This window comes from Pseudoliparis swirei, chromosome 10 (assembly GCF_029220125.1).
Source record: "Pseudoliparis swirei isolate HS2019 ecotype Mariana Trench chromosome 10, NWPU_hadal_v1, whole genome shotgun sequence".
NCBI lineage: Eukaryota > Metazoa > Chordata > Actinopteri > Perciformes > Liparidae > Pseudoliparis > Pseudoliparis swirei.
Window position 1 is genome coordinate 296262 of NC_079397.1, and position 26487 is coordinate 322748.

Genomic DNA, 26487 nt, shown 5'->3' on the forward strand with positions numbered 1-26487 from the left:
TCTAGTCCACTTTACGACAGTTCATCTAATCCACTTTATGACAGTTCATCATCTAGTCCACTTTACGACAGTTCATCATCTAGTCCACTTTACGACAGTTCATCATCTAGTCCACTTTACGACAGTTCATCATCTAAGATAAGAGATATATACTTTTATTAATCCCCACGGGGAAATTAGTTCTCTGCCTTTAACCCATCCTTAGTTATTAAGGAGCAGTGGGCTGCAGTGATGCCCGGAAGCAACTGGGGTTCAGTGCCTTGCTCAAGGACACGACTTGCAACAACTAATGGGAGAGCCGGGATCGAACCGACAACCTTGGGGTTGCAGGGGCGGGCGAGCTACAGTCCACTTTACGACAGTTCATCATCTAGTCCACTTTATGACAGTTCATCATCTAGTCCACTTTACGACAGTTCATCATCTAGTCCACTTTACGACAGTTCATCATCCAGTCCACTTTACGACAGTTCATCATCTAGTCCACTTTATGACAGTTCATCATCTAGTCCACTTTACGACAGTTCATCATCTAGTCCACTTTACGACAGTTCATCATCTAGTCCACTTTACGACAGTTCATCATCTAGTCCACTTTACGACAGTTCATCATCTAGTCCACTTTATGACAGTTCATCATCTAGTCCACTTTACGACAGTTCATCATCTAGTCCACTTTATGACAGTTCATCATCTAGTCCACTTTATGACAGTTCATCATCTAGTCCACTTTATGACAGTTCATCATCTAGTCCACTTTCGACAGTTCATCATCTAGTCCACTTTATGACAGTTCATCATCTAGTCCACTTTATGACAGTTCATCATCTAGTCCACTTTATGACAGTTCATCATCTAGTCCACTTTATGACAGTTCATCATCTAGTCCACTTTATGACAGTTCATCATCTAGTCCACTTTACGACAGTTCATCATCTAGTCCACTTTACGACAGTTCATCATCTAGTCCACTTTACGACAGTTCATCATCTAGTCCACTTTACGACAGTTCATCATCTAATCCACTTTACGACAGTTCATATTTTATTCTTTAGGGACTGATGGAATTTTAATTTTAATTAATTTAAAACAACAAATACTATTTAGCTACAGGAAATGAATCAAATGTTTCCTCCGGACAACGTTAACTGAAGCACACACGAGTCAACATGATGCGCCAGATGAAGGACGTGGCGGTTTGTCTTCAGGAGGTTTCGAGTCACAGAAAGAATAAAAGAATATATTAAACCAAACATATGTTAAAGATTATCAGACAAAGATATTATGACGTCATGAGAACCATCATTTTTAATTAAAGTCTCCACGCAACAACAACACAACGGTGGGATGTGATTGGTTGAGTATTCATGCTGCATTCATAACAATCCGAAAAACACGTTCTGACCGGGAAACTGTTTTCCTGTGATCTGATTGGTCCACAGTCCCAGAGACCGAGGACTGTTTTCCTGTGATCTGATTGGTCCACAGTCCCAGAGACCTGAGGACTGTTTTCCTGTGATCTGATTGGTCCAGAGACCGGAGGACTGTTTTCCTGTGATCTGATTGGTCCACAATCCCAGAGACCTGAGGACTGTTTTCCTGTGATCTGATTGGTCCACAGTCCCAGAGACCTGAGGACTGTTTTCCTGTGATCTGATTGGTCCAGAGACCGGAGGACTGTTTTCCTGTGATCTGATTGGTCCAAAATCCCAGAGACCTGAGGACTGTTTTCCTGTGATCTGATTGGTCCACAGTCCCAGAGACCTGAGGACTGTTTTCCTGTGATCTGATTGGTCCACAATCCCAGAGACCTGAGGACTGTTTTCCTGTGATCTGATTGGTCCACAATCCCAGAGACCTGAGGACTGTTTTCCTGTGATCTGATTGGTCCACAGTCCCAGGGACAAAGTTCAACAGGTTACACTCTGACGTCTGTTTGTTCTCGACGTCGTCCGGCTGCCTCACAACGTTCGCCCCAACTGACCCTCACGGCCGCCTGTCGGCCAATTAGGGGCCTCCGCTGAGACGATGATGAAGATGACCTGTTGAAACCTTTGCTGTTGGTCATGATGTGAAACAAGCTCCTCCCATGTTGATACACATGTAGACACTGAACTCACTGAAGAGTATTCATATACTTATAATAACTAATGATATTATCATCATCACCATCATCATCACCACCACCATCACCATCATCATCATCACCACCATCAGGGACTAAAGATCTACTCAGATCTTCTTTAGAGATCTACTCTGATATCTATATAGGGATCTATTCAGAGATCTACCTCTAGAGATATTCAGAGATCTAGTCTGAGTAGATCTCTGAATAGATCTCTAAATAAATCTCAGATCTACCTGGAGAAGTAATCCTTGAGAGATCTAATCTCAGCTGCTCTTGTGTGTGGTCTTGGTTCTGTGAGGTCCTGGTTCTGGTCCCTGTTGGAGGTCCAGCTCCTCTAGGCAGCTGGTCCATGGAACCGGGTTATAACAGACCATCGGTGGATCAATAAGTGACCCAGAGGACCTGGAGCTGACCCAGAGGACCTGGACCTGACCCAGAGGACCTGGACCTGAACCTGTTGTTAAGATCAAAGATCTGAAGACACAACGAGACCTTGAAGAGGTGAAAACATTTTATAGACGACAACAATGGATCAATAGTATTGATCAGCTCTAGGCGGAGCAGCGTCTCTGGGTTGCAGTTCTGAAGTGCTGCAGAGTACCAGGACTTCAGGAGTACCTCAAGGACTTCAGGAGTACCTCAAGGACGTCAGGAGTACCTTAAGGACTTCAATAGTACCTTAAGGACTTCAGGAGTACCTCAAGGACGTCAGGAGTACCTCAAGGACGTCAGGAGTACCTCAAGGACTTCAATAGTACCTCAAGGACTTCAGGAGTACCTCAAGGACGTCAGGAGTACCTCAAGGACTTCAGGAGTACCTCAAGGACGTCAGGAGTACCTCAAGGACTTCAATAGTACCTCAAGGACTTCAGGACTACCTCAAGGACTTCAGGAGTACCTCAAGGACTTCAATAGTACCTCAAGGACTTCAGGAGTACCTCAAGGACGTCAGGAGTACCTCAAGGACGTCAGGAGTACCTCAAGGACGTCAGGAGTACCTCAAGGACTTCAATAGTACCTCACGGACTTCAGGAGTACCTCAAGGACGTCAGGAGTACCTTAAGGACTTCAGGAGTACCTCAAGGACGTCAGGAGTACCTCAAGGACTTCAATAATACCTCAAGGACTTCAGGAGTACCTCAAGGACGTCAGGAGTACCTCAAGGACTTCAGGAGTACCTCAAGGACTTCAGGAGTACTTCAAGGACGTCAGGAGTACCTCAAGGACTTCAATAGTACCTCAAGGACTTCAGGAGTACCTCAAGGACGTCAGGAGTACCTCAAGGACTTCAGGAGTACCTCAAGGACGTCAGGAGTACCTCAAGGACTTCAATAGTACCTCAAGGACTTCAGGAGTACCTTAAGGACGTCAGGAGTACCTCAAGGACTTCAATAGTACCTCAAGGACTTCAGGAGTACCTTAAGGACTTCAAGAGTACCTTAAGGACTTCAAGAGTACCTAAAGGACTTCAGGAGTACCTTAAGGACTTCAAGAGTACCTCAAGGACTTCAGGAGTACCTCAAGGACTTCAGGAGTACCTCAAGGACTTCAGGAGTACCTTAAGGACTTCAAGAGTACCTCAAGGACTTCAGGAGTACCTCAAGGACGTCAGGAGTACCTCAAGGACGTCAGGAGTACCTCAAGGACTTCAATAGTACCTCAAGGACTTCAGGAGTACCTCAAGGACGTCAGGAGTACCTTAAGGACTTCAGGAGTACCTCAAGGACTTCAGGAGTACCTCAAGGACGTCAGGAGTACCTCAAGGACTTCAATAGTACCTCAAGGACTTCAGGAGTACCTCAAGGACGTCAGGAGTACCTCAAGGACTTCAGGAGTACGTCAAGGACGTCAGGAGTACCTCAAGGACTTCAATAGTACCTCAAGGACTTCAGGAGTACCTTAAGGACGTCAGGAGTACCTCAAGGACTTCAATAGTACCTCAAGGACTTCAGGAGTACCTCAAGGACTTCAGGAGTACCTTAAGGACTTCAAGAGTACCTTAAGGACTTCAAGAGTACCTAAAGGACTTCAGGAGTACCTTAAGGACTTCAAGAGTACCTCAAGGACTTCAGGAGTACCTCAAGGACTTCAGGAGTACCTTAAGGACTTCAAGAGTACCTCAAGGACTTCAGGAGTACCTCAAGGACTTCAAGAGTACCTCAAGGACTTCAAGAGTACCTCAAGGACTTCAAGAGTACCTTAAGGACTTCAGGAGTACCTCAAGGACTTCAGGAGTACCTCAAGGACTTCAAGAGTACCTCAAGGACTTCAGGAGTACCTCAAGGACTTCAGGAGTACCTCAAGGACTTCAGGAGTACCTCAAGGACTTCAATAGTACCTCAAGGACTTCAGGAGTACCTCAAGGACTTCAATAGTACCTCAAGGACTTCAGGAGTACCTTAAGGACGTCAGGAGTACCTCAATGACTTCAGGAGTACCTCAAGGACTTCAATAGTACCTCAAGGACTTCAGGAGTACCTTAAGGACGTCAGGAGTACCTCAAGGACGTCAGGAGTACCTCAAGGACGTCAGGAGTACCTCAAGGACTTCAATAGTACCTCAAGGACTTCAGGAGTACCTCAAGGACGTCAGGAGTACCTTAAGGACTTCAGGAGTACCTCAAGGACTTCAGGAGTACCTCAAGGACGTCAGGAGTACCTCAAGGACTTCAATAGTACCTCAAGGACTTCAGGAGTACCTCAAGGACGTCAGGAGTACCTCAAGGACTTCAGGAGTACGTCAAGGACGTCAGGAGTACCTCAAGGACTTCAATAGTACCTCAAGGACTTCAGGAGTACCTTAAGGACGTCAGGAGTACCTCAAGGACTTCAATAGTACCTCAAGGACTTCAGGAGTACCTCAAGGACTTCAGGAGTACCTTAAGGACTTCAAGAGTACCTTAAGGACTTCAAGAGTACCTAAAGGACTTCAGGAGTACCTTAAGGACTTCAAGAGTACCTCAAGGACTTCAGGAGTACCTCAAGGACTTCAGGAGTACCTTAAGGACTTCAAGAGTACCTCAAGGACTTCAGGAGTACCTCAAGGACTTCAAGAGTACCTCAAGGACTTCAAGAGTACCTCAAGGACTTCAAGAGTACCTTAAGGACTTCAGGAGTACCTCAAGGACTTCAGGAGTACCTCAAGGACTTCAAGAGTACCTCAAGGACTTCAGGAGTACCTCAAGGACTTCAGGAGTACCTCAAGGACTTCAGGAGTACCTCAAGGACTTCAATAGTACCTCAAGGACTTCAGGAGTACCTCAAGGACTTCAATAGTACCTCAAGGACTTCAGGAGTACCTTAAGGACGTCAGGAGTACCTCAATGACTTCAGGAGTACCTCAAGGACTTCAATAGTACCTCAAGGACTTCAGGAGTACCTTAAGGACGTCAGGAGTACCTCAAGGACTTCAATAGTACCTCAAGGACATCAGGAGTACCTCAATGACTTCAAGAGTACCTCAAGGACTTCAAGAGTACCTTAAGGACTTCAAGAGTACCTCAAGGACTTCAAGAGTACCTCAAGGACTTCAAGAGTACCTCAAGGACTTCAGGAGTACCTCAAGGACTTTAATAGTACCTCAAGGACTTTAATAGTACCTCAAGGACTTCAGGAGTACCTCAAGGACTTCAGGAGTACCTCAAGGACTTTAATAGTACCTCAAGGACTTCAGGAGTACCTCAAGGACTTCAATAGTACCTCAAGGACTTCAAGAGTACCTCAAGGACTTCAATAGTACCTCAAGGACTTCAGGAGTACCTCAAGGACTTCAGGAGTACCTCAAGGACTTCAAGAGTACCTCAAGGACTTCAATAGTACCTCAAGGACTTCAGGAGTACCTCACGGCCCCAGGGTTCCTTTGGGAGCAGTGCATGCTGGGAGTTGTAGTCCAGCGGGGCGTCTACACGTTGTACCTGTAGTCCGTCAGGTAGTCCTTCAGTCTGAGGGGGAGGGGCAGGTCCTGGACCCGCCGAGTCCTCCGGTTGATGGCGACGCGGCAGAGGTGCTGCAGCGGTGGCGTGGCGGCGTACGCCGGCCTGGTGAGCCGCAGCTGCACCGCGCCGCCGGGCGCCGCCACCGGGGGGCCGGGCAGCGCCTCGTCCCCGGCCCGGGACAGGAGGACGTAGTGCTCCACCAGGTGGACCACGCTGTCGAACCGCCGCAGCCGGGGCCTCGCCAGGACCACCGAGTCCAGCGTGAACTTCCCGTGCTTGAACGCGACGCGCAGGTTGGTGGGGCCGGCCGCCGTCACCGCGGAGATGGTGAACAGGAAGTCCGTCTGGGAGCTGTCCCGCAGCAGGAAGGTCCCCTCGGACGCGTCCCGCAGGACCCCCGTGGCCTCGCTCGCCGTCAGACCGCCCCAGTACCAGCCTGAGGACAGGGACAGACACGTGAGACGGCGGGCGGCGTGGACGCGGCGCCGCCGCTCGGGGACAGCCTACCCGCGGTCCTCAGGTCCTTCATGGCCGACGCGATGCGGCTCTCGTCCGTCTCCAGAGACCCGGGGTCGCGGTTGTCTCGTTCCTCGCTCTGGACGGTGTCTGAGGGCTCGGTGAACTGGCAGGTCATCAGGTCACCGGCTCAGCTTCAGGGGCCTGGAGGCCTGCAGGACACAGGAAGTAGATCTAGTCCACTTGATCTTCACTGAAGGGATCACAGATAGTTCTGAGCCCACTGGCTCTCGATGGCCGTTCCACTAACGACCAGCAGGGGGCCGTTCCACTCACGACCAGCAGGGGGCCGTTCCACTAACGACCATCAGGGGGCCGTTCCACTCACGACCAGCAGGGGGCCGTTCCACTAACGACCATCAGGGGGCCGTTCCACTCACGACCAGCAGGGGGCCGTTCCACTAACGACCAGCAGGGGGCCGTTCCACTAACGACCATCAGGGGGCCGTTCCACTCACGACCAGCAGGGGGCCGTTCCACTAACGACCATCAGGGGGCCATTCCACTAACGACCATCAGGGGGCCGTTCCACTAACGACCGGCAGGGGGCCGTTCCACTAACGACCGGCAGGGGGCCATTCCACTAACGACCGGCAGGGGGCCATTCCACTAACGACCATCAGGGGGCCGTTCCACTAACGACCGGCAGGGGGCCATTCCACTCACGACCAGCAGGGGGCCGTTCCACTAACGACCGGCAGGGGGCCATTCCACTAACGACAATCAGGGGGCCGTTCCACTCACGACCAGCAGGGGGCCGTTCCACTAACGACCGGCAGGGGGCCATTCCACTAACGACCATCAGGGGGCCGTTCCACTAACAACCATCAGGGGGCCATTCCACTCACGACCAGCAGGGGGCCGTTCCACTAACGACCATCAGGGGGCCGTTCCACTAACGACCGGCAGGGGGCCGTTCCACTAACGACCGGCAGGGGGCCGTTCCACTCACGACCATCAGGGGGCCGTTCCACTAACGACCAGCAGGGGGCCGTTCCACTAACGACCGGCAGGGGGCCGTTCCACTCACGACCATCAGGGGGCCGTTCCACTGCGACCATCAGGGCCGTTCCACTAACGACCAGCAGGGGGCCGTTCCACTAACGACCGGCAGGGGGCCGTTCCACTCACGACCATCAGGGGGCCGTTCCACTAACGACCAGCAGGGGGCCGTTCCACTAACGACCATCAGGGGGCCGTTCCACTCACGACCATCAGGGGGCCGTTCCACTCACGACCATCAGGGGGCCGTTCCACTAACGACCAGCAGGGGGCCGTTCCACTAACGACCGGCAGGGGGCCATTCCACTAACGACCATCAGGGGGCCATTCCACTAACGACCAGCAGGGGGCCGTTCCACTAACGACCGGCAAGGGGCCATTCCACTATCGACCATCAGGGGGCCATTCCACTAACGACCATCAGGGGGCCATTCCACTAACGACCAGCAGGGGGCCGTTCCACTAACGACCATCAGGGGGCCGTTCCACTCACGACCAGCAGGGGGCCATTCCACTAACGACCATCAGGGGGCCGTTCCACTCACGACCAGCAGGGGGCCATTCCACTAATGACCAGCAGGGGGCCGTTCCACTCACGACCAGCAGGGGGCCATTCCACTAACGACCATCAGGGGGCCGTTCCACTCACGACCAGCAGGGGGCCGTTCCACTCACGACCATCAGGGGGCCATTCCACTAACGACCATCAGGGGGCCGTTCCACTAATGACCAGCAGGGGGCCGTTCCACTCACGACCATCAGGGGGCCATTCCACTAATGACCATCAGGGGGCCATTCCACTAACGACCATCAGGGGGCCGTTCCACTCACGACCATCAGGGGGCCATTCCACTAACGACCGGCAGGGGGCCGTTCCACTCACGACCGGCAGGGGGCCATTCCACTAACGACCATCAGGGGGCCATTCCACTAACGACCGGCAGGGGGCCGTTCCACTAACGACCATCAGGGGGCCGTTCCACTAACGACCATCAGGGGGCCATTCCACAAACAACCAGCAGGGGGCCATTCCACTTACGACCATCAGGGGGCCATTCCACTAACGACCATCAGGGGGCCGTTCCACTAACGACCATCAGGGGGCCGTTCCACTAACGACCATCAGGGGGCCATTCCACTAACGACCATCAGGGGGCCGTTCCACTAACGACCATCAGGGGGGCGTTCCACTAACGACGGGCCATTCCACTAACGACCAGCAGGGGCGTTCCATTAACGACGGCGGGGCGTTCCACTAACGACCATCAGGGGCGTTCCACTAACGACGGCGGGCCGTTCCATTAACGAGCGGCAGGGGGCCGTTCCACTAACGACCATCAGGGGGCCGTTCCACTAACGACCGGCAGGGGGCCGTTCCACTAACGACCAGCAGGGGGCCATTCCACTAACGACCAGCAGGGGGCCGTTCCACTAACGACCATCAGGGGGCCATTCCACTAACGACCGGCAGGGGGCCGTTCCACTAACGACCGGCAGGGGGCCGTTCCACTAATGACCGGCAGGGGGCCATTCCACTAACGACCATCAGGGGGCCATTCCACTAACGACCGGCAGGGGGCCGTTCCACTAACGACCGGCAGGGGGCCGTTCCACTCACGACCATCAGGGGGCCGTTCCACTAACGACCAGCAGGGGGCCGTTCCACTAACGACCAGCAGGGGGCCGTTCCACTAACGACCGGCAGGGGGCCGTTCCACTCACGACCATCAGGGGGCCGTTCCACTAACGACCGGCAGGGGCCCATTCCACTAACGACCAGCAGGGGGCCGTTCCACTAACGACCGGCAGGGGGCCGTTCCACTAACGACCGGCAGGGGGCCATTCCACTAACGACCATCAGGGGGCCGTTCCACTAACGACCGGCAGGGGGCCGTTCCACTAACGACCGGCAGGGGGCCGTTCCACTAACGACCGGCAGGGGGCCGTTCCACTAACGACCAGCAGGGGGCCATTCCACTAACGACCATCAGGGGGCCATTCCACTAACGACCAGCAGGGGGCCGTTCCACTAACGACCGGCAGGGGGCCGTTCCACTAACGACCGGCAGGGGGCCGTTCCACTCACGACCATCAGGGGGCCGTTCCACTAACGACCGGCAGGGGGCCGTTCCACTAACGACCGGCAGGGGGCCGTTCCACTAACGACCGGCAGGGGGCCGTTCCACTCACGACCATCAGGGGGCCGTTCCACTAACGACCAGCAGGGGGCCGTTCCACTAACGACCATCAGGGGGCCATTCCACTAACGACCAGCAGGGGGCCGTTCCACTAACGACCGGCAAGGGGCCATTCCACTAACGACCAGTAGGGGGCCGTTCCACTAACGACCGGCAGGGGGCCATTCCACTAACGACCAGCAGGGGGCCATTCCACTATCGACCATCAGGGGGCCATTCCACTAACGACCAGCAGGGGGCCATTCCACTAACGACCAGCAGGGGGCCGTTCCACTAACGACCGGCAAGGGGCCATTCCACTAACGACCAGTAGGGGGCCGTTCCACTCACGACCAGCAGGGGGCCATTCCACTAACGACCATCAGGGGGCCATTCCACTAACGACCATCAGGGGGCCATTCCACTAACGACCATCAGGGGGCCGTTCCACTAATGACCAGCAGGGGGCCGTTCCACTCACGACCATCAGGGGGCCATTCCACTAACGACCATCAGGGGGCCGTTCCACTCACGACCAGCAGGGGGCCATTCCACTAACGACCATCAGGGGGCCATTCCACTAACGACCGGCAGGGGGCCGTTCCACTCACGACCGGCAGGGGGCCATTCCACTAACGACCATCAGGGGGCCATTCCACTAACGACCGGCAGGGGGCCATTCCACTAACGACCATCAGGGGGCCATTCCACTAACGACCAGCAGGGGGCCGTTCCACTAACGACCATCAGGGGGCCGTTCCACTCACGACCAGCAGGGGGCCATTCCACTAACGACCATCAGGGGGCCGTTCCACTAACGACCAGCAGGGGGCCGTTCCACTAACGACCGTCAGGGGGCCGTTCCACTAACGACCATCAGGGGGCCGTTCCACTAACGACCAGCAGGGGGCCGTTCCACTAACGACCATCAGGGGGCCATTCCACTAACGACCAGCAGGGGGCCGTTCCACTAACGACCGGCAGGGGGCCGTTCCACTAACGACCGGCAGGGGGCCGTTCCACTCACGACCAGCAGGGGGCCGTTCCACTAACGACCATCAGGGGGCCATTCCACTAACGACCAGCAGGGGGCCGTTCCACTAATGACCGGCAGGGGGCCGTTCCACTCACGACCAGCAGGGGGCCATTCCACTCACGACCAGCAGGGGACGCCATTCCACTAACGACCGGCAGGGGGCCATTCCACTAACGACCAGCAGGGGGCCGTTCCACTAACGACCGGCAGGGGGCCATTCCACTAACGACCAGCAGGGAGCCATTCCACTAACGACCAGCAGGGGGCCGTTCCACTAACGACCGGCAGGGAGCCATTCCACTAACGACCAGCAGGGGGCCATTCCACTAACGACCGGCAGGGAGCCATTCCACTAACGACCAGCAGGGGGCCGTTCCACTAACGACCGGCAGGGGGCCATTCCACTAACGACCAGCAGGGGGCCATTCCACTAACGACCGGCAGGGAGCCATTCCACTAACGACCAGCAGGGGGCCATTCCACTAACGACCAGCAGGGGGCCATTCCACTAACGACCGGCAGGGGGCCATTCCACTAACGACCAGCAGGGGGCCATTCCACTAACGACCGGCAGGGGGCCATTCCACTAACGACCGGCAGGGAGCCATTCCACTAACGACCAGCAGGGGGCCGTTCCACTAACGACCGGCAGGGGGCCATTCCACTAACGACCAGCAGGGGGCCGTTCCACTAACGACCGGCAGGGGGCCATTCCACAAACAACCAGCAGGGGGCCATTCCACAAACAACCAGCAGGGGGCCATTCCACTAACGGCCAGCAGGGGGCCGTTCCACTAACGACCATCAGGGGGCCATTCCACTAACGACCAGCAGGGGGCCGTTCCACTAACGACCGGCAGGGGGCCGTTCCACTAACGACCAGCAGGGGGCCATTCCACTAACGACCATCAGGGGGCCATTCCACTAACGACCAGCAGGGGGCCGTTCCACTAATGACCGGCAGGGGGCCATTCCACTAACGACCGGCAGGGGGCCATTCCACTAACGACCGGCAGGGGGCCGTTCCACTCACGACCAGCAGGGGGCCATTCCACTCACGACCAGCAGGGGACGCCATTCCACTAACGACCGGCAGGGGGCCGTTCCACTAACGACCGGCAGGGGGCCGTTCCACTAACGACCGGCAGGGGGCCATTCCACTAACGACCAGCAGGGGGCCGTTCCACTAACGACCGGCAGGGGGCCATTCCACAAACAACCAGCAGGGGGCCATTCCACAAACAACCAGCAGGGGGCCATTCCACTAACGGCCAGCAGGGGGCCATTCCACTAACGACCGGCAGGGGGCCATTCCACTAACGACCGGCAGGGGGCCGTTCCACTCACGACCATCAGGGGGCCGTTCCACTAACGACCGGCAGGGGGCCGTTCCACTAACGACCGGCAGGGGGCCGTTCCACTAACGACCGGCAGGGGGCCGTTCCACTCACGACCATCAGGGGGCCGTTCCACTAACGACCAGCAGGGGGCCGTTCCACTAACGACCATCAGGGGGCCATTCCACTAACGACCAGCAGGGGGCCGTTCCACTAACGACCGGCAAGGGGCCATTCCACTAACGACCAGTAGGGGGCCGTTCCACTAACGACCGGCAGGGGGCCATTCCACTAACGACCAGCAGGGGGCCATTCCACTATCGACCATCAGGGGGCCATTCCACTAACGACCAGCAGGGGGCCATTCCACTAACGACCAGCAGGGGGCCGTTCCACTAACGACCGGCAAGGGGCCATTCCACTAACGACCAGTAGGGGCGTCCCACTCACGACCAGCAGGGGGCCATTCCACTAACGACCATCAGGGGGCCATTCCACTAACGACCATCAGGGGGCCATTCCACTAACGACCATCAGGGGGCCGTTCCACTAATGACCAGCAGGGGGCCGTTCCACTCACGACCATCAGGGGGCCATTCCACTAACGACCATCAGGGGGCCGTTCCACTCACGACCAGCAGGGGGCCATTCCACTAACGACCATCAGGGGGCCATTCCACTAACGACCGGCAGGGGGCCGTTCCACTCACGACCGGCAGGGGGCCATTCCACTAACGACCATCAGGGGGCCATTCCACTAACGACCGGCAGGGGGCCATTCCACTAACGACCATCAGGGGGCCATTCCACTAACGACCAGCAGGGGGCCGTTCCACTGCGACCATCAGGGGGCCGTTCCACTCACGACCAGCAGGGGGCCATTCCACTAACGACCATCAGGGGGCCGTTCCACTAACGACCAGCAGGGGGCCGTTCCACTAACGACCGTCAGGGGGCCGTTCCACTAACGACCATCAGGGGGCCGTTCCACTAACGACCAGCAGGGGGCCGTTCCACTAACGACCATCAGGGGGCCATTCCACTAACGACCAGCAGGGGGCCGTTCCACTAACGACCGGCAGGGGCGTTCCACTAACGACCGGCAGGCGTTCCACTCACGACCAGCAGGGGCCGTTCCACTGCGACCATCAGGGGGCCATTCCACTAACGACCAGCAGGGGGCCGTTCCACTAATGACCGGCAGGGGGCCGTTCCACTCACGACCAGCAGGGGGCCATTCCACTCACGACCAGCAGGGGACGCCATTCCACTAACGACCGGCAGGGGGCCATTCCACTAACGACCGGCAGGGAGCCATTCCACTAACGACCAGCAGGGGGCCGTTCCACTAACGACCGGCAGGGGGCCATTCCACTAACGACCAGCAGGGAGCCATTCCACTAACGACCAGCAGGGGGCCGTTCCACTAACGACCGGCAGGGAGCCATTCCACTAACGACCAGCAGGGGGCCATTCCACTAACGACCGGCAGGGAGCCATTCCACTAACGACCAGCAGGGGGCCGTTCCACTAACGACCGGCAGGGGCCATTCCACTAACGACCAGCAGGGGCCATTCCACTAACGACCAGGCCATTCCACTAACGACCAGCAGGGGGCCATTCCACTAACGACCAGCAGGGGGCCATTCCACTAACGACCGGCAGGGGGCCATTCCACTAACGACCAGCAGGGGGCCATTCCACTAACGACCGCAGGGGCCATTCCACTAACGACCGCAGGGAGCCATTCCACTAACGACCAGCAGGGGGCCGTTCCACTAACGACCGGCAGGGGGCCATTCCACTAACGACCAGCAGGGGGCCGTTCCACTAACGACCGGCAGGGGGCCATTCCACAAACAACCAGCAGGGGGCCATTCCACAAACAACCAGCAGGGGGCCATTCCACTAACGGCCAGCAGGGGGCCGTTCCACTAACGACCATCAGGGGGCCATTCCACTAACGACCAGCAGGGGGCCGTTCCACTAACGACCGGCAGGGGGCCGTTCCACTAACGACCAGCAGGGGGCCATTCCACTAACGACCATCAGGGGGCCATTCCACTAACGACCAGCAGGGGGCCGTTCCACTAATGACCGGCAGGGGGCCATTCCACTAACGACCGGCAGGGGGCCATTCCACTAACGACCGGCAGGGGGCCGTTCCACTCACGACCAGCAGGGGGCCATTCCACTCACGACCAGCAGGGGACGCCATTCCACTAACGACCGGCGGGGCGTTCCACTAACGACCGGCAGGGGGCCGTTCCACTAACGACCGGCAGGGGGCCATTCCACTAACGACCAGCAGGGGGCCGTTCCACTAACGACCGGCAGGGGGCCATTCCACAAACAACCAGCAGGGGGCCATTCCACAAACAACCAGCAGGGGGCCATTCCACTAATGGCCAGCAGGGGGCCATTCCACTAACGACCGGCAGGGGGCCATTCCACTAACGACCGGCAGGGGGCCATTCCACTAACGACCGGCAGGGGGCCATTCCACAAACACCCAGCAGGGGGCCATTCCACAAACAACCAGCAGGGGGCCATTCCACTAATGGCCAGCAGGGGGCGTGGCCGACAGATCAGATCATTATCATCAACTCCAAAACCAGGTGAGTCTTCAAGACTCAGGATTAAGACCTGGGAGTCAGGACTCTGAGGATGTAATGTGATGATGTAATAATGTAAAGTGATGTAATGTGATGTGATGATGTAATGTGATGTAAAGTAAAGTGATGTAATGTGATGTAAAGTAATGTGATGTAATGTAATGTGATGATGTGATGATGTAATGTGATGTAAAGTAAAGTTATGTAATGTGATGTAATATAAAGTGATGTAATGATGTAATGTGATGTAAAGTAAAGTGATGTAATGTGATGTAATATAAAGTGATGTAATGATGTAATGTAAAGTAAAGTGATGTAATGTGATGTAATATAAAGTGATGTAATGATGTAATGTGATGTAAAGTAGTGATGTAATGTGATGTAATATAAAGTGATGTAATGATGTAATGTAAAGTAAAGTGATGTAATGTGATGTAATATAAAGTGATGTAATGATGTAATGTGATGTAAAGTAAAGTGATGTAATGTGATATGATGATGTAATGTAGTGATGTGATGTAATGTAAAGTGATGTAATGATGTAATGCAAAGTGATGTAAAGTAAAATGATGTAATGTGATGTAAAGTGATGTAATGTGATGTGATGATGTAATTAGGGCTGTCAATCGATTTAAAAAAATTAACTAATTAATCGCACATTTTGAAATTCATTAATCGCGATTAATCGCGATTAAAAGTTACAAGTTAAAAGTTCATTCTTTTTAAAGACCAAACTTCACACAGAGCTGTGTTTTCAAAGAGGCTCCTACCTATAAAGTGCAGCGAGGTATTTAATATTGTGGATGATAAATTGTTTCTTCAGTGAAACATCAGATTAGTAAAAAATATATATATATTGAGACCCCATTGGTCCTGTCATCTTTACCACTGAACAGCAGAACCAGTGGCCTTGGTAACTGACTGACATTCACATATGTCACGTTAACCCTCTGGAGGCTGGGGGCATTTTATACATTTTACACAAACATGTAAATTCACCTTTTAAAGGCGTTTGCATGTGACACATTCCCACGTGTTATACATCAAACATTCCAGAACAATCTCAGCTCTATTCAATGAGGCTCAGTTGTCCTGTATGGAGGACTTAAAATGACTTAAGTATAAATAAATAAATAAATGAATGCATGAATAAATACAAGAATACATAAATAAATAAATATAGGAATAAATAAATAAATGCTTAAATAAATGTATAAATAAATAAATAAATACAAGAATAAATGTATAAATCCAGAAATTAATAAATATAAATTATAACTCAACAGGACATCATTAAATAAATGTATTTCTACATTTCTGTATTTCTTCATTTATTTATATCTCTATTTATGTGTCCACACGTATTTCTTCATTTATTTATGTGTGACATTTATGTGTCCGTATATTCAAATGAGCTGGGCGGTCCGAACCTCAGTGTTGAACAGGATTGGTCAAGTCGGAGAGCAAGACAGAAGCAATCGATCCCTAGCACTTGGATCTGTAGACGAACAGCGTTTATGATGCATTCTTGTCTGTACATTCTAAATACTACTGTTGTTGAGTCACGGAATGTAATTTAAGGATGTTTTCAGCCGAGAAGTTAGTAGTTTAAGCATCAAATCTGTGGTCGGTTTATCGAGATTCAGCCTAATAAGGATATGCGACGGAGATTTGAGGTCCTGCTCGCGGGACCAGTGAGCTCCGGGCGCTCAGCGCGCTGTGTGGCCGCCGAGAGAAGCCTGATCTCGGCAGGACTTTTTGAAATGCTCCGCTGGCTCTGACGTCTCCGTAGCGGCTAAACATGAGATATAATTAGGTTTTGGAGGATCTAAAGAGCACAAAGAGTTTATTATTTATTAAAAGATAACGTTACGTCAATTTGACTGCGGGTTAAGATTCATAGCTTCATATTGTAGCGACCCTGGGTCAGGAAAGCTACGAGACGTTGTATATTTATTATCGTTTATTCGTAGCCTACGCCAAACAACAGTGAACACCGCAACACATTCTACTCCACTGTAAAGTATGTTACAGTGAATAATTGGAGGAAATTCATGAGCAAGAACAGTTGATGTGGTGACGTCACAAGACCAGAAAGACCGTCCTGCGTCCTCGAGAGTCTGGACTCCCAAGACCAGACCCCCAAGACCAGACCCCCAAGACCAGACTCACAAGACCAGACTCCCAAGACCAGACTCACAAGACCAGACTCACAAGACCAGACTCCCAATACCAGACTCTCAAGACCAGACTCACAAGACCAGACTCCCAAGACCAGACTCACAAGACCAGACTAACCAAGACCAGACTCACAAGACCAGACTCTCAAGACCAGACTCCCAAGACCAGACTCTCAAGACCAGACTCCCAAGACCAGACTCACAAGACCAGACTAACCAAGACCAGACTCACAAGACCAGACTCACAAGACCAGACTCACAAGACCAGACTCCCAAGACCAGACTCACAAGACCAGACTAACCAAGACCAGACTCACAAGACCAGACTCACAAGACCAGACTCCCAAGACCAGACTCACAAGACCAGACTCCCAAGACCAGACTCACAAGACCAGACTCACAAGACCAGACTAACCAAGACCAGACTCACAAGACCAGACTCACAAGACCAGACTCTCAAGACCAGACTAACCAAGACCAGACTCACAAGACCAGACTCACAAGACCAGACTCCCAAGACCAGACTCACAAGACCAGACTCCCAAGACCAGACTCCCAAGACCAGACTCACAAGACCAGACTCCCAAGACCAGACTCACAAGACCAGACTCACAAGACCAGACTAACCAAGACCAGACCCACAAGACCAGACTAACCAAGACCAGACTCCAGAAGATCACGAGTCTGTACTCAGTGTTCTTGGAATTGATAAACGGCTGAAGTCAGAAAGCTGTCTCTGCTAACTTCTGCTAACGGTTAGCTGAGCGAGCTTCAGCTTCATGTGCCAGGCAGAAGTAGTCGAGCACAACACACCTGGTGCATCACACTCCTGTGACCAATCATGTTTCAGACAGAGGTTCGGACCGCCCAGCTCATTTGAATATACGGACACGTAAATGTCACACATAAATAAATGAAGAAATACGTGTGGACACATAAATAGAGAAATAAATAAATGAAGAAATACAGAAATGTAGATATATTTATTTAATGATGTCCTGTTGATTTATAACTTATATTTATTAATTCCTATATTTATTTATTTATACATTTATTTAAGCATTTATTTATTTATACATTTATTTAAGCATTTATTTATTTATTCCTATATTTATTCATGCATTTATTTATTTATACTTAAGTCATTTTGAGTCCTCCATAGTCCTGGTGCCGTGTTCTCTGCTCTCTGACTGACAGGCTGCTAATGAGCTTCACCTGTGAGGTGGGAGGTCCTTTGTGATTTACTGAGTGTTCATTGGTTGTTTTTTTCGCTAAATGTTGACAGACAAACGGATTGACCAATCATGGTGAAGGTTTTGTGTGACGAGTTCTTTCCGCGCCGCGTCCCCCGACACGTCGCCCCTCCGTTCCTCTGTGTCTCAGAGGGGGAGACGGGAGGAAGGAGGAGCAGGAGGAAACCCGACTGATTCATCCACGAGTTTAAACTGATTTATGATCCTTATTTTCGCAGAGAAATAATTGTTTTAAAAACGGAAACAGTGTTAAACCGTACTGCCGCGGTTTGATACTCGGTTTGAGTGTAAAAACGTCAACGAACACCGGAAGTAAACAAAGTTGCGTTAAAATATTTTTGTGCGTTAACGCGGCCAAATTAATCGCATAGATTAACGCGTTAACGCTGACAGCCCTAAATGTAATGTGATGTAATGTAAAGTGATGTAATGATGTGATGTGATGATGTAATATGATGATGTAATGTTGTAATGTGATTATGTACTGTGACGTAAACCCATCTTCCTGTGTGTTGCTCCACAGAGCGAGCAGCGTGAACAGAACGCGTTGTCCCTGAACGCCTCCAGATCATTAAAATACATTTATTCACTAACAACTAATCCAGAGAAGAAAAGAAGGTGAATGTTGGTGTATGGTGAAAGAGACGGAGCATATATATATATACACATATATATGTATATATATACTAGTGCTGTGAAAAATAACGCGTTAACCCAGTTAATTAAATTACAGGTTTAACTAGTTTTTTTTTAAACGCATTTAACGCATGCGCAGAATGAGCTTCCAATCCGTCTGTTGTTGGTCGTCTCTCCAGCAGCATGTCATTCTGTCTCTACGTGTCGCGTTAACACGACTCCGATCTCCGGCTCGCGCGCCGCAGAGCTCGGATGCCGGCGTGTGCGCGCACATCGGGACGAAAGAAAGTCACTTGTACCCCCCCCCCCCCAACAACTCTTCTCTCGGCTCGCGCAGCAGAGCTCCGATGCCGGCGCGCGCACTGGTGAGCAATGCAGGGCTCTCAAGTGTCACGCATTGAGCGTGAGACTCACGCATTTCGGTCTTAACTCACGCACTCCCGCCACACATCGTATTTCTCACGCTGAAAAAAACTCTCGGCTCTTTAATGTTTTAATGCAGGGGTGCTCAACAGTGGCGTCCCTAGGCTAAAACACTCGGGGCTAAAGCCCCGGATGTTTTTTAATTAGCCCCGAATGTTAATTTTAAAAAAAAGAAAAAAAGATTTGGCACACAAGTGGTTAACACCTCCAAGTCGCACGTGACGTCATTCACCCAAAACAGCGGAGTCAGGCTGGCAGCAGGCGCACTAACAGCAAGCTGCTGTCTGATGGTGTGTTCACACCGGACGCGTCAAAATTTTGACGCGCGTCGAGATTACATGTTAAGTCAATGCACAGCTGCGTCGAAGCTGCGTCGAAGCTGCGTCGAAGCTGCGTCGAAGCTGCGTCGAAGCTGCGTCGAAGCTGCGTCGAAGCTGCGTCGAAGCTGCGTATTTCCCAGCGAGCAGCGCATCAGACGCGTTTGAAGCAGCAGAACAGAGGATTTGTCGCGGGGCGAACACAGCCAACAGACGCAGCTCGTTGACGCGCGAGTTGAAATTTCCCAACTCTGGCAGCAAAGACGCGTGAGTCATAGTTGCGTCAGCCAATCAGCGTTGAGCAGCTCCGCTCGTCATCGTCCTGCCGGTTGAAAAAAATGGAGGAAAAGATTATTGTCGCCATCTGTGGGCACCCCGAACTTTACGATACAACTCTTTATGCTTACCGAAACCGGAGCGATAAAGATAAAGCGTGGAACAAGGTCGGAGAAGCCGTGAGACTACCTGCTAAGTTTTGAATGTATGTATTTGCTTTTATTCTCGCTATTTGTTGTACTTTACTATCAACCAACCGCCGGCATATGTGTCTCATGGCAGGAGATCTGCCGCCGGAGGTGGGAGACACGTATCAAAGAGAGAAGAAGAGAGAGAGCAGCGAGAAGCGCAGTGGGAGAGCAGCTCAGTCCACTAAAAAGTGGAAGTACGCTGCGGTCCTGTGGTTCCTCGATCCATTTATTACTCCGCCCCCGACGCGTCCGACGCGTCTGGTGTGAACACACTTTTTTCGACGCGCGTCAAAACTGCTGCGTCAGACGCGTCGAGAATTTTTTCGCCGCGTCCGGTGTGAACGCACCATGAGAGTGTTTCTATGTCTAAAAATTTCGCTGCTCCACTCACTTTCCTATCTAAGCTGCACTGGCTAAGCCCCAGATGTATCCAAATCCTAGAGACGCCCCTGGTGCTCAATATGTCGTTCGCGGTCGCCGCAGAGCTTCGATGCCGGCGCGCGCATCGCTCTGTCGCATGTCCACATCACCGAGGATCTGACATGGTCAACAAACACAGACACTCTGGTGAGAAAGGCAAGGCAGCGCCTCTACCACCTCAGGCAGCTGAGGAAATTTAAAGTTTCCCAGAGGATCCTTCAGTCCTTCTACTCTGGAGCTGTAGAGAGCGTCCTGACAGGAAGCATCACAGCCTGGTTTGGCAACTGCTCCGCTCAGGACAGGAAGGCTCTGCAGAGAGTAGTGCGTTCGGCTGAACGCACTATTGGAACTACACTCCCCACCCTGCAGGACTTGTACACCAGGAGGTGCAGAACCAGAGCCGGCAGGATCATGAAGGATCCTCACCACCCCAACAACAGACTGTTTCAGCTGCTGCGGTCAGGCAGGCGCCTCCGTAGTCACGCTGCAAGAACAGAGAGACTGAGACGGAGTTTCTTTCCTCAGGCCATCAGGATTGTGAACTCCGACCTCACCAGGACCCCACATAGACCCACACAACTGCCCTCTTAGGCACACACACACACACACACACACACACTTACTGTAAATATTGTGTTGTTTTTTATTGTAAATAGTGTGTACTTGTTGCCCTTGCACATTCCTGCTGAGCATTGCCACTTTCATTTCACTGCACACCCTGTGTGTGTATGTGACAAATAAAACATCTTGAATCTTGAATCTTGAATCTTGAGCCGAGAATTGTTGACGGGGGGGGCCTAATATATACACATATATATATATATACACATACACATATATACACTACCGTTCAAAAGTTTGGGATCACTTAGAAATGTCCTTATTTTTCAAAGAAAAGCATTGTTTTTTTCAATGAAGATAACATTAAATCAATCATAAATACCCTCTCTACATTGTTAATGTGGTAAATGACTATTCTAGGTGGAAACGTCTGGTTTCTAATGAAATATCTCCAGAGGTGTATAGAGGCCCATTTCATCATCACTCCAGTGTTCTGATGGTACATTGTGTTATTGCCTTAGAAGACTAATGGATGATTAGAAAACCCTTGAAAACCCTTGTGCAATTATGTTAGCACAGCTGAAAACTGTTTTGCCGATGAGAGAAGCTATAAAACTGGCCTTCCTTTGAGCTAGTTGATTATCTGGAGCATCACATTTGTGGGTTCGATAAGACTCTCAAAATGGCCAGAAAAAAAGAAGTTTCCTGTGAAACTCGCCAGTCTATTCTTGTTCTTAGAAATGAAGGCTATTCCATGTGAGAAATTGCAAAGAAACTGAAAATGTCCTCCAGCGGTGTGTACTACTCCCTTCAGAGAACAGCACCAACGGGCTCTAACCAGAGCAGAAAGAGAAGTGGGAGGCCCCGGTGCACAACTCAGCAAGAAGACAAGTACATTAGAGTCTCTAGTTTGAGAAATAGACGCCTCACAGGTCCTCAACTGGCAGCTTCTTTAAATGGTACCGCAAAACGCCAGTGTCAACGTCGACAGTGAAGAGGCGACTCCGGGATGCTGGCCTTCTAGGCAGAGTGGCAAAGAAAAAGCCATATCTGAGACTGGCCAATGAAAAGAAAAGATTGGTATGGGCAAAAGAACACAGGCATTGGACAGAGGAAGATTGGGAAAGGTGTTCTGGACAGATGAATCCAAGTTTGAGGTGTTTGGATCACACAGAAGAACATTTGTGAGACGCAGAACAGGTGAAAAGATGCTGGAAGAGTGCCTGACACCATCTGTCAAGCATGGTGGAGGTCATGTGATGGTCTGGGGCTGCTTTGGTGCTGGGAAAGTGGGAGGTACCAGGTCAAAGGGATTTTAAATAAGGAAGGCTATCACTCCATTTGGCAACGCCATGCCATACCCTGTGGGCAGCGCTTGATCGGAGCCAATGTCCTCCTCCAACAGGACAATGACCCAAAGCACACCTCCACATTGTGAAGAACTATTGAGGGAAGAAGCAGGCAGCTTGCTGTCTGTAATGGAGTGGCCAGTCACCAGATCTCAACCATTGAGCTGTTGTGGGAGCAGCTTGACCGTATGGTCCTCAAGAAGTGCCCATCAAGCCAATCCAACTGGTGGAGGTGCTTCAGGAAGCGTGGGGTGACATTTCAACAGATTACCTCAACTAATTAACAGCTAGAATGACAAAGGTCTGCAATGCTGGAATGGCTGCAAAAGGAGCATTCTTTGACGAAAGCAAAGTTTGAAGAAAAAAATGAATACTTCAAATACAAATCATTATTTCTAACCTTGTCAATGTCTTGACTATATTTTCTATACATTTTGCAACTCATTTGATAAATAAGTGTGAGTTTTCATGGAAAACACGAAATTGTCTGGGTGATCCCAAACTTTTGAACGGTAGTGTATATATATGTGTATATATATACACATATATATACATATATATATACACATATATATGTATATATATACATATATATATACACATATATATATGTATCTATGTATATATACACACATATATATACACATATATGTGTGTATATATAAATACACACATATATATATACACACATATATATACACATATATATATACATCTATTCAAATATATATATATATCTATTCATATATAGATATATATATATATTCATATATAAACAATATATATATATGTATCTATATATATATACACATATATATATGTATATGACATGTAATGTAATGTAATATATATACATATGTATATATACATATGTATATATCTATATATTTGGGCGGCTTTAGCTCAGTGGGGTAAGAGGGCCGTCCTGCAACCACAAGGTTGTGGGCTCGATCCCCGCTCTCCCCATTAGTTGCAAGTCGAAGTGTCCTTGAGCAAGGCACTGAACCCCCAGTTGCTTCACCGCAGCCCACTGCTCCTTAATAACTATCAGTTGGGTTTCCTCCTGCTCTCCTTCCTCCCGTCTCCCCCTCTGATACACAGAGGAACGGAGGGGCGACGTGTCGGGTGACGCGGCGCGGAAAGAACTCGTCACACGAAACCTTCACCGTGATTGGTCAATCCGTTTGTCTGTCAACATTTTGGGGAAAAACAACCAATGAACACTCAGTAAATCACAAAGGACCTCCCACCTCACAGGTGAGGCTCATTAGCAGCCTGTCAGTCAGAGAGCAGAGAACACAGCGCGAGGACAATGAGCCTCATTGAATAGAGCTGAGATTGTTCTGGAATGTTTGATGTAGAACACGTGGGAATGTGTCACATGCAAACGCCTTTAAAAGGTGAATTTACATGTTTGTGTAAAATGTATAAAATGCCCCCAGCCTCCAGAGGGTGAACAGGACATATGTGAATGTCAGTCAGTTATCAAGGCCACTGGTTCTGCTGCTCAATGGTAAAGATGACAGGACCAATGGGGTCTCAATATACTTCTTTATTTTTTACTAATCTGATGTTTCACTGAAGAAACTATTTATCATCCACAATATTAAATACCTTGCTGGCACTTTATAGGTAGGAGCCTCTTTGAAAACACAGCTCTGTGTGAAGTTTGGTCTTTAAAAAGAATGAACTTTTAACTTTTAATTGCGATTAATGAATTTCAAAATGTGCGATTAATTAGTTAATTTTTTTAATCGATTGACAGCCCTAATATATAGATATATGTATATATATAAATATATATATACACATATATATATGTATATATACACACATATATATATGTATATGACATGTAATGTAATATATATACATATATATGTATATATAAAACTATCAATAAATCCAAAGGCTTCGTTAACAAAGGACTTGATAGTAAACTGGACATGAAGGCGGCCAGGTGTGAGGCGCCGTCCCGATGACGTCACGGACACGTTGGTTACCTGAGCGGTCGGTGTGGCGGCTCAGCCCGTCGGGCCGTGCCGCCCGGTGCTCCCGGTGCTCCCGGTGCTCCCGGTGCTCCCAGTCAACCGGAGGTCCCGCCGTAGAAGAACACGTAACGGCTCAACACGTCACTCACCGTCAGAGCCGCGCGCGCACACACACACACACACACACCCACACCGATTTATTTCCCGTTTCCCGGAGAGCCGAACGAACTGCGCGCGGGCTCGAGTCCGGTGTCCGCGCGCCGCCGCTGCGCGTCCACGAGCTGCAGATCACCATCAACACGGAGAGCTTTCCAGGAACTTTCCAGGAATACAGTCACGTGCTGCCGGCGCGCGAGCGATTTAAGGTGGTCCGACACAGGCACGCACACACACACACACACGTACTTACACATGCGCGCACACATTTAAAGACAATAATAACGTGGCAGGAATGGTGGAGGATAGACTGGAGACGACATACTTATCATTTACTCCAGCATTTACAGACGGATCAAAAGACCCTGACAGGGAGAACTGGGTTTGCAGTCACCGTCCCTAAGATATGAAGTTAAGAAGAGAAGCTCAGAGCATCTGTCTGTGTCTACAGTGGAGACGTTGGCCATCTTAACAGCACTGCAGTGGGGAGAGGAGGTTCGGGTCGAAAGGTCATCGTCTGTTCAGACTCTAGTTCAGCACTATCCTCATTACAATCATTCACTTCACATAGCAGGCAGGATTTAATGAATGAAATATATGAAACACTTCCGTTTTAAAAATATGGGTATTGTCGTAGCATTTATGTGGGTACCAGCACACAGGGGGGTGCAAGGAAACGAGCAGATACACGAGCAACACAAGCGTTAGGAAGGCAGCACAAGACGGACATTTTACACAGCAAAGCAGAAGTTAAAACAATTATCAAAGGAAACATTATTAAGGAATGGCAGCATAGGGATGTAGGGGAAACAGGAAGACATCTGTATGCTGTGCAGAGGGAAGCTGGCAAAGGGAGGCCAGCTAGAAGAAGCAGCTAGATTACAGACATGGGCAAACTACGGCCCGCGGGCCACATCCGGCTCGTTAGGCTTTTTAATCCGGCCCGCCGAATTTGTCCAAATCGCGACTTTGTTTACTTCCGGTGTGCGTTGGCGCGGAAAGTAGTACTCGTCACACCAAACCCTTCACCATGATTTGTCAATCCGTTTGTCTGTCAACATTTTGCGGGAAAAAACAACCAATGAACACTCAATAAATCACAAAGGACCCGCCCACCACACAGGTGAGGCTCATTTATAAACAGCTGCAGTGATTTTGGCGAGCAGCGCGGAGCCTCCGGAGGAGGAGAAGCTGCGGAGCCATGAGGAACACGCAGCCAGAAGAGGTCCACTTGGACCGGGTAAGAGTCTTCACTAGACGTTACGTGTCACGGTGTCCGTTACATGTGCGCGGTGCTGACTAGTAGGCTATTGTATTTTACAGAGAGGATTCACCAGCGCCTGCAGCTCCACCTGCAGCTCCACCTGCCCGGCCAGCAGAGAGCTCTCGTGCCCCGGAGGACCACCAGCATGACACGATGACATGATGTTATGATAGTGAAGCCATATTGTAAATAGTCTGTGCCAATAGTTGTGTTCTGTTTTCTATTTCTCAACATGTATATAATGTAGTTTTATTTATTTATGTACAATACATATCTATTTGAAAAAAAAAATGTTATGGTAATTTTTTATTTGCACACACCCCATGAAACTGTATCTGCAATATGAAGTCATTTCTCAGTCCCATCTTTATCATTTTGGTGAATGTGTGACGGACCACATAATTTGTACTCAAAACGATAATAACAAATTTAGTTTTCCACATTTATTTACATGTATCTAGCATTGTATTCAGATATTGCACTGCTTTTGTGAACCTATGACCTTTGGAAAACCAATTTCAAACACCAAAACAGTTGGTCCACATGAGTAAAGGTGTGTTTTCAGAAGAGATATGAAGAATTTTTAAAAATCCAACTTCAATTTTCAGCTTTAGGGCCATATTTTCTCTTTCCACTTGTACCTGAGGACAATTGGGCCTCATTATATTCTAGAGAGCTGAGACAATCCGTCCATTATTTTGCGGTGTTTAAAACAATTAGAAAT

At 50.7% G+C, this 26487-nt stretch overlaps 1 protein-coding gene across 3 annotated transcripts; it reads right to left on the reverse strand.

Annotated features, from left to right (window-relative positions):
* Window positions 1-1290: 1290 nt before the first annotated feature.
* socs2 (suppressor of cytokine signaling 2) lies at window positions 1291-24587 on the reverse strand. Of its 3 annotated transcripts, none has more exons than XM_056424513.1 (4): window positions 24356-24587; window positions 6570-6730; window positions 6042-6498; window positions 1291-2042 (listed from the first exon to the last, which is right to left on the reverse strand). In XM_056424513.1, exons 2-4 carry the CDS (start codon window positions 6694-6696, stop codon window positions 1919-1921), a joined length of 708 nt encoding a protein of 235 aa, XP_056280488.1. In that variant the 5' UTR covers window positions 6697-6730; window positions 24356-24587; the 3' UTR covers window positions 1291-1918. The 3 variants fall into 3 exon arrangements, with proteins under 3 accessions (XP_056280488.1, XP_056280489.1, XP_056280490.1); XM_056424514.1 differs by having other exon boundaries at window positions 1974-2042; window positions 5947-6498; XM_056424515.1 differs by having other exon boundaries at window positions 1980-2042; window positions 5967-6498.
* Between the last annotated feature and the right edge of the window lie 1900 nt (window positions 24588-26487).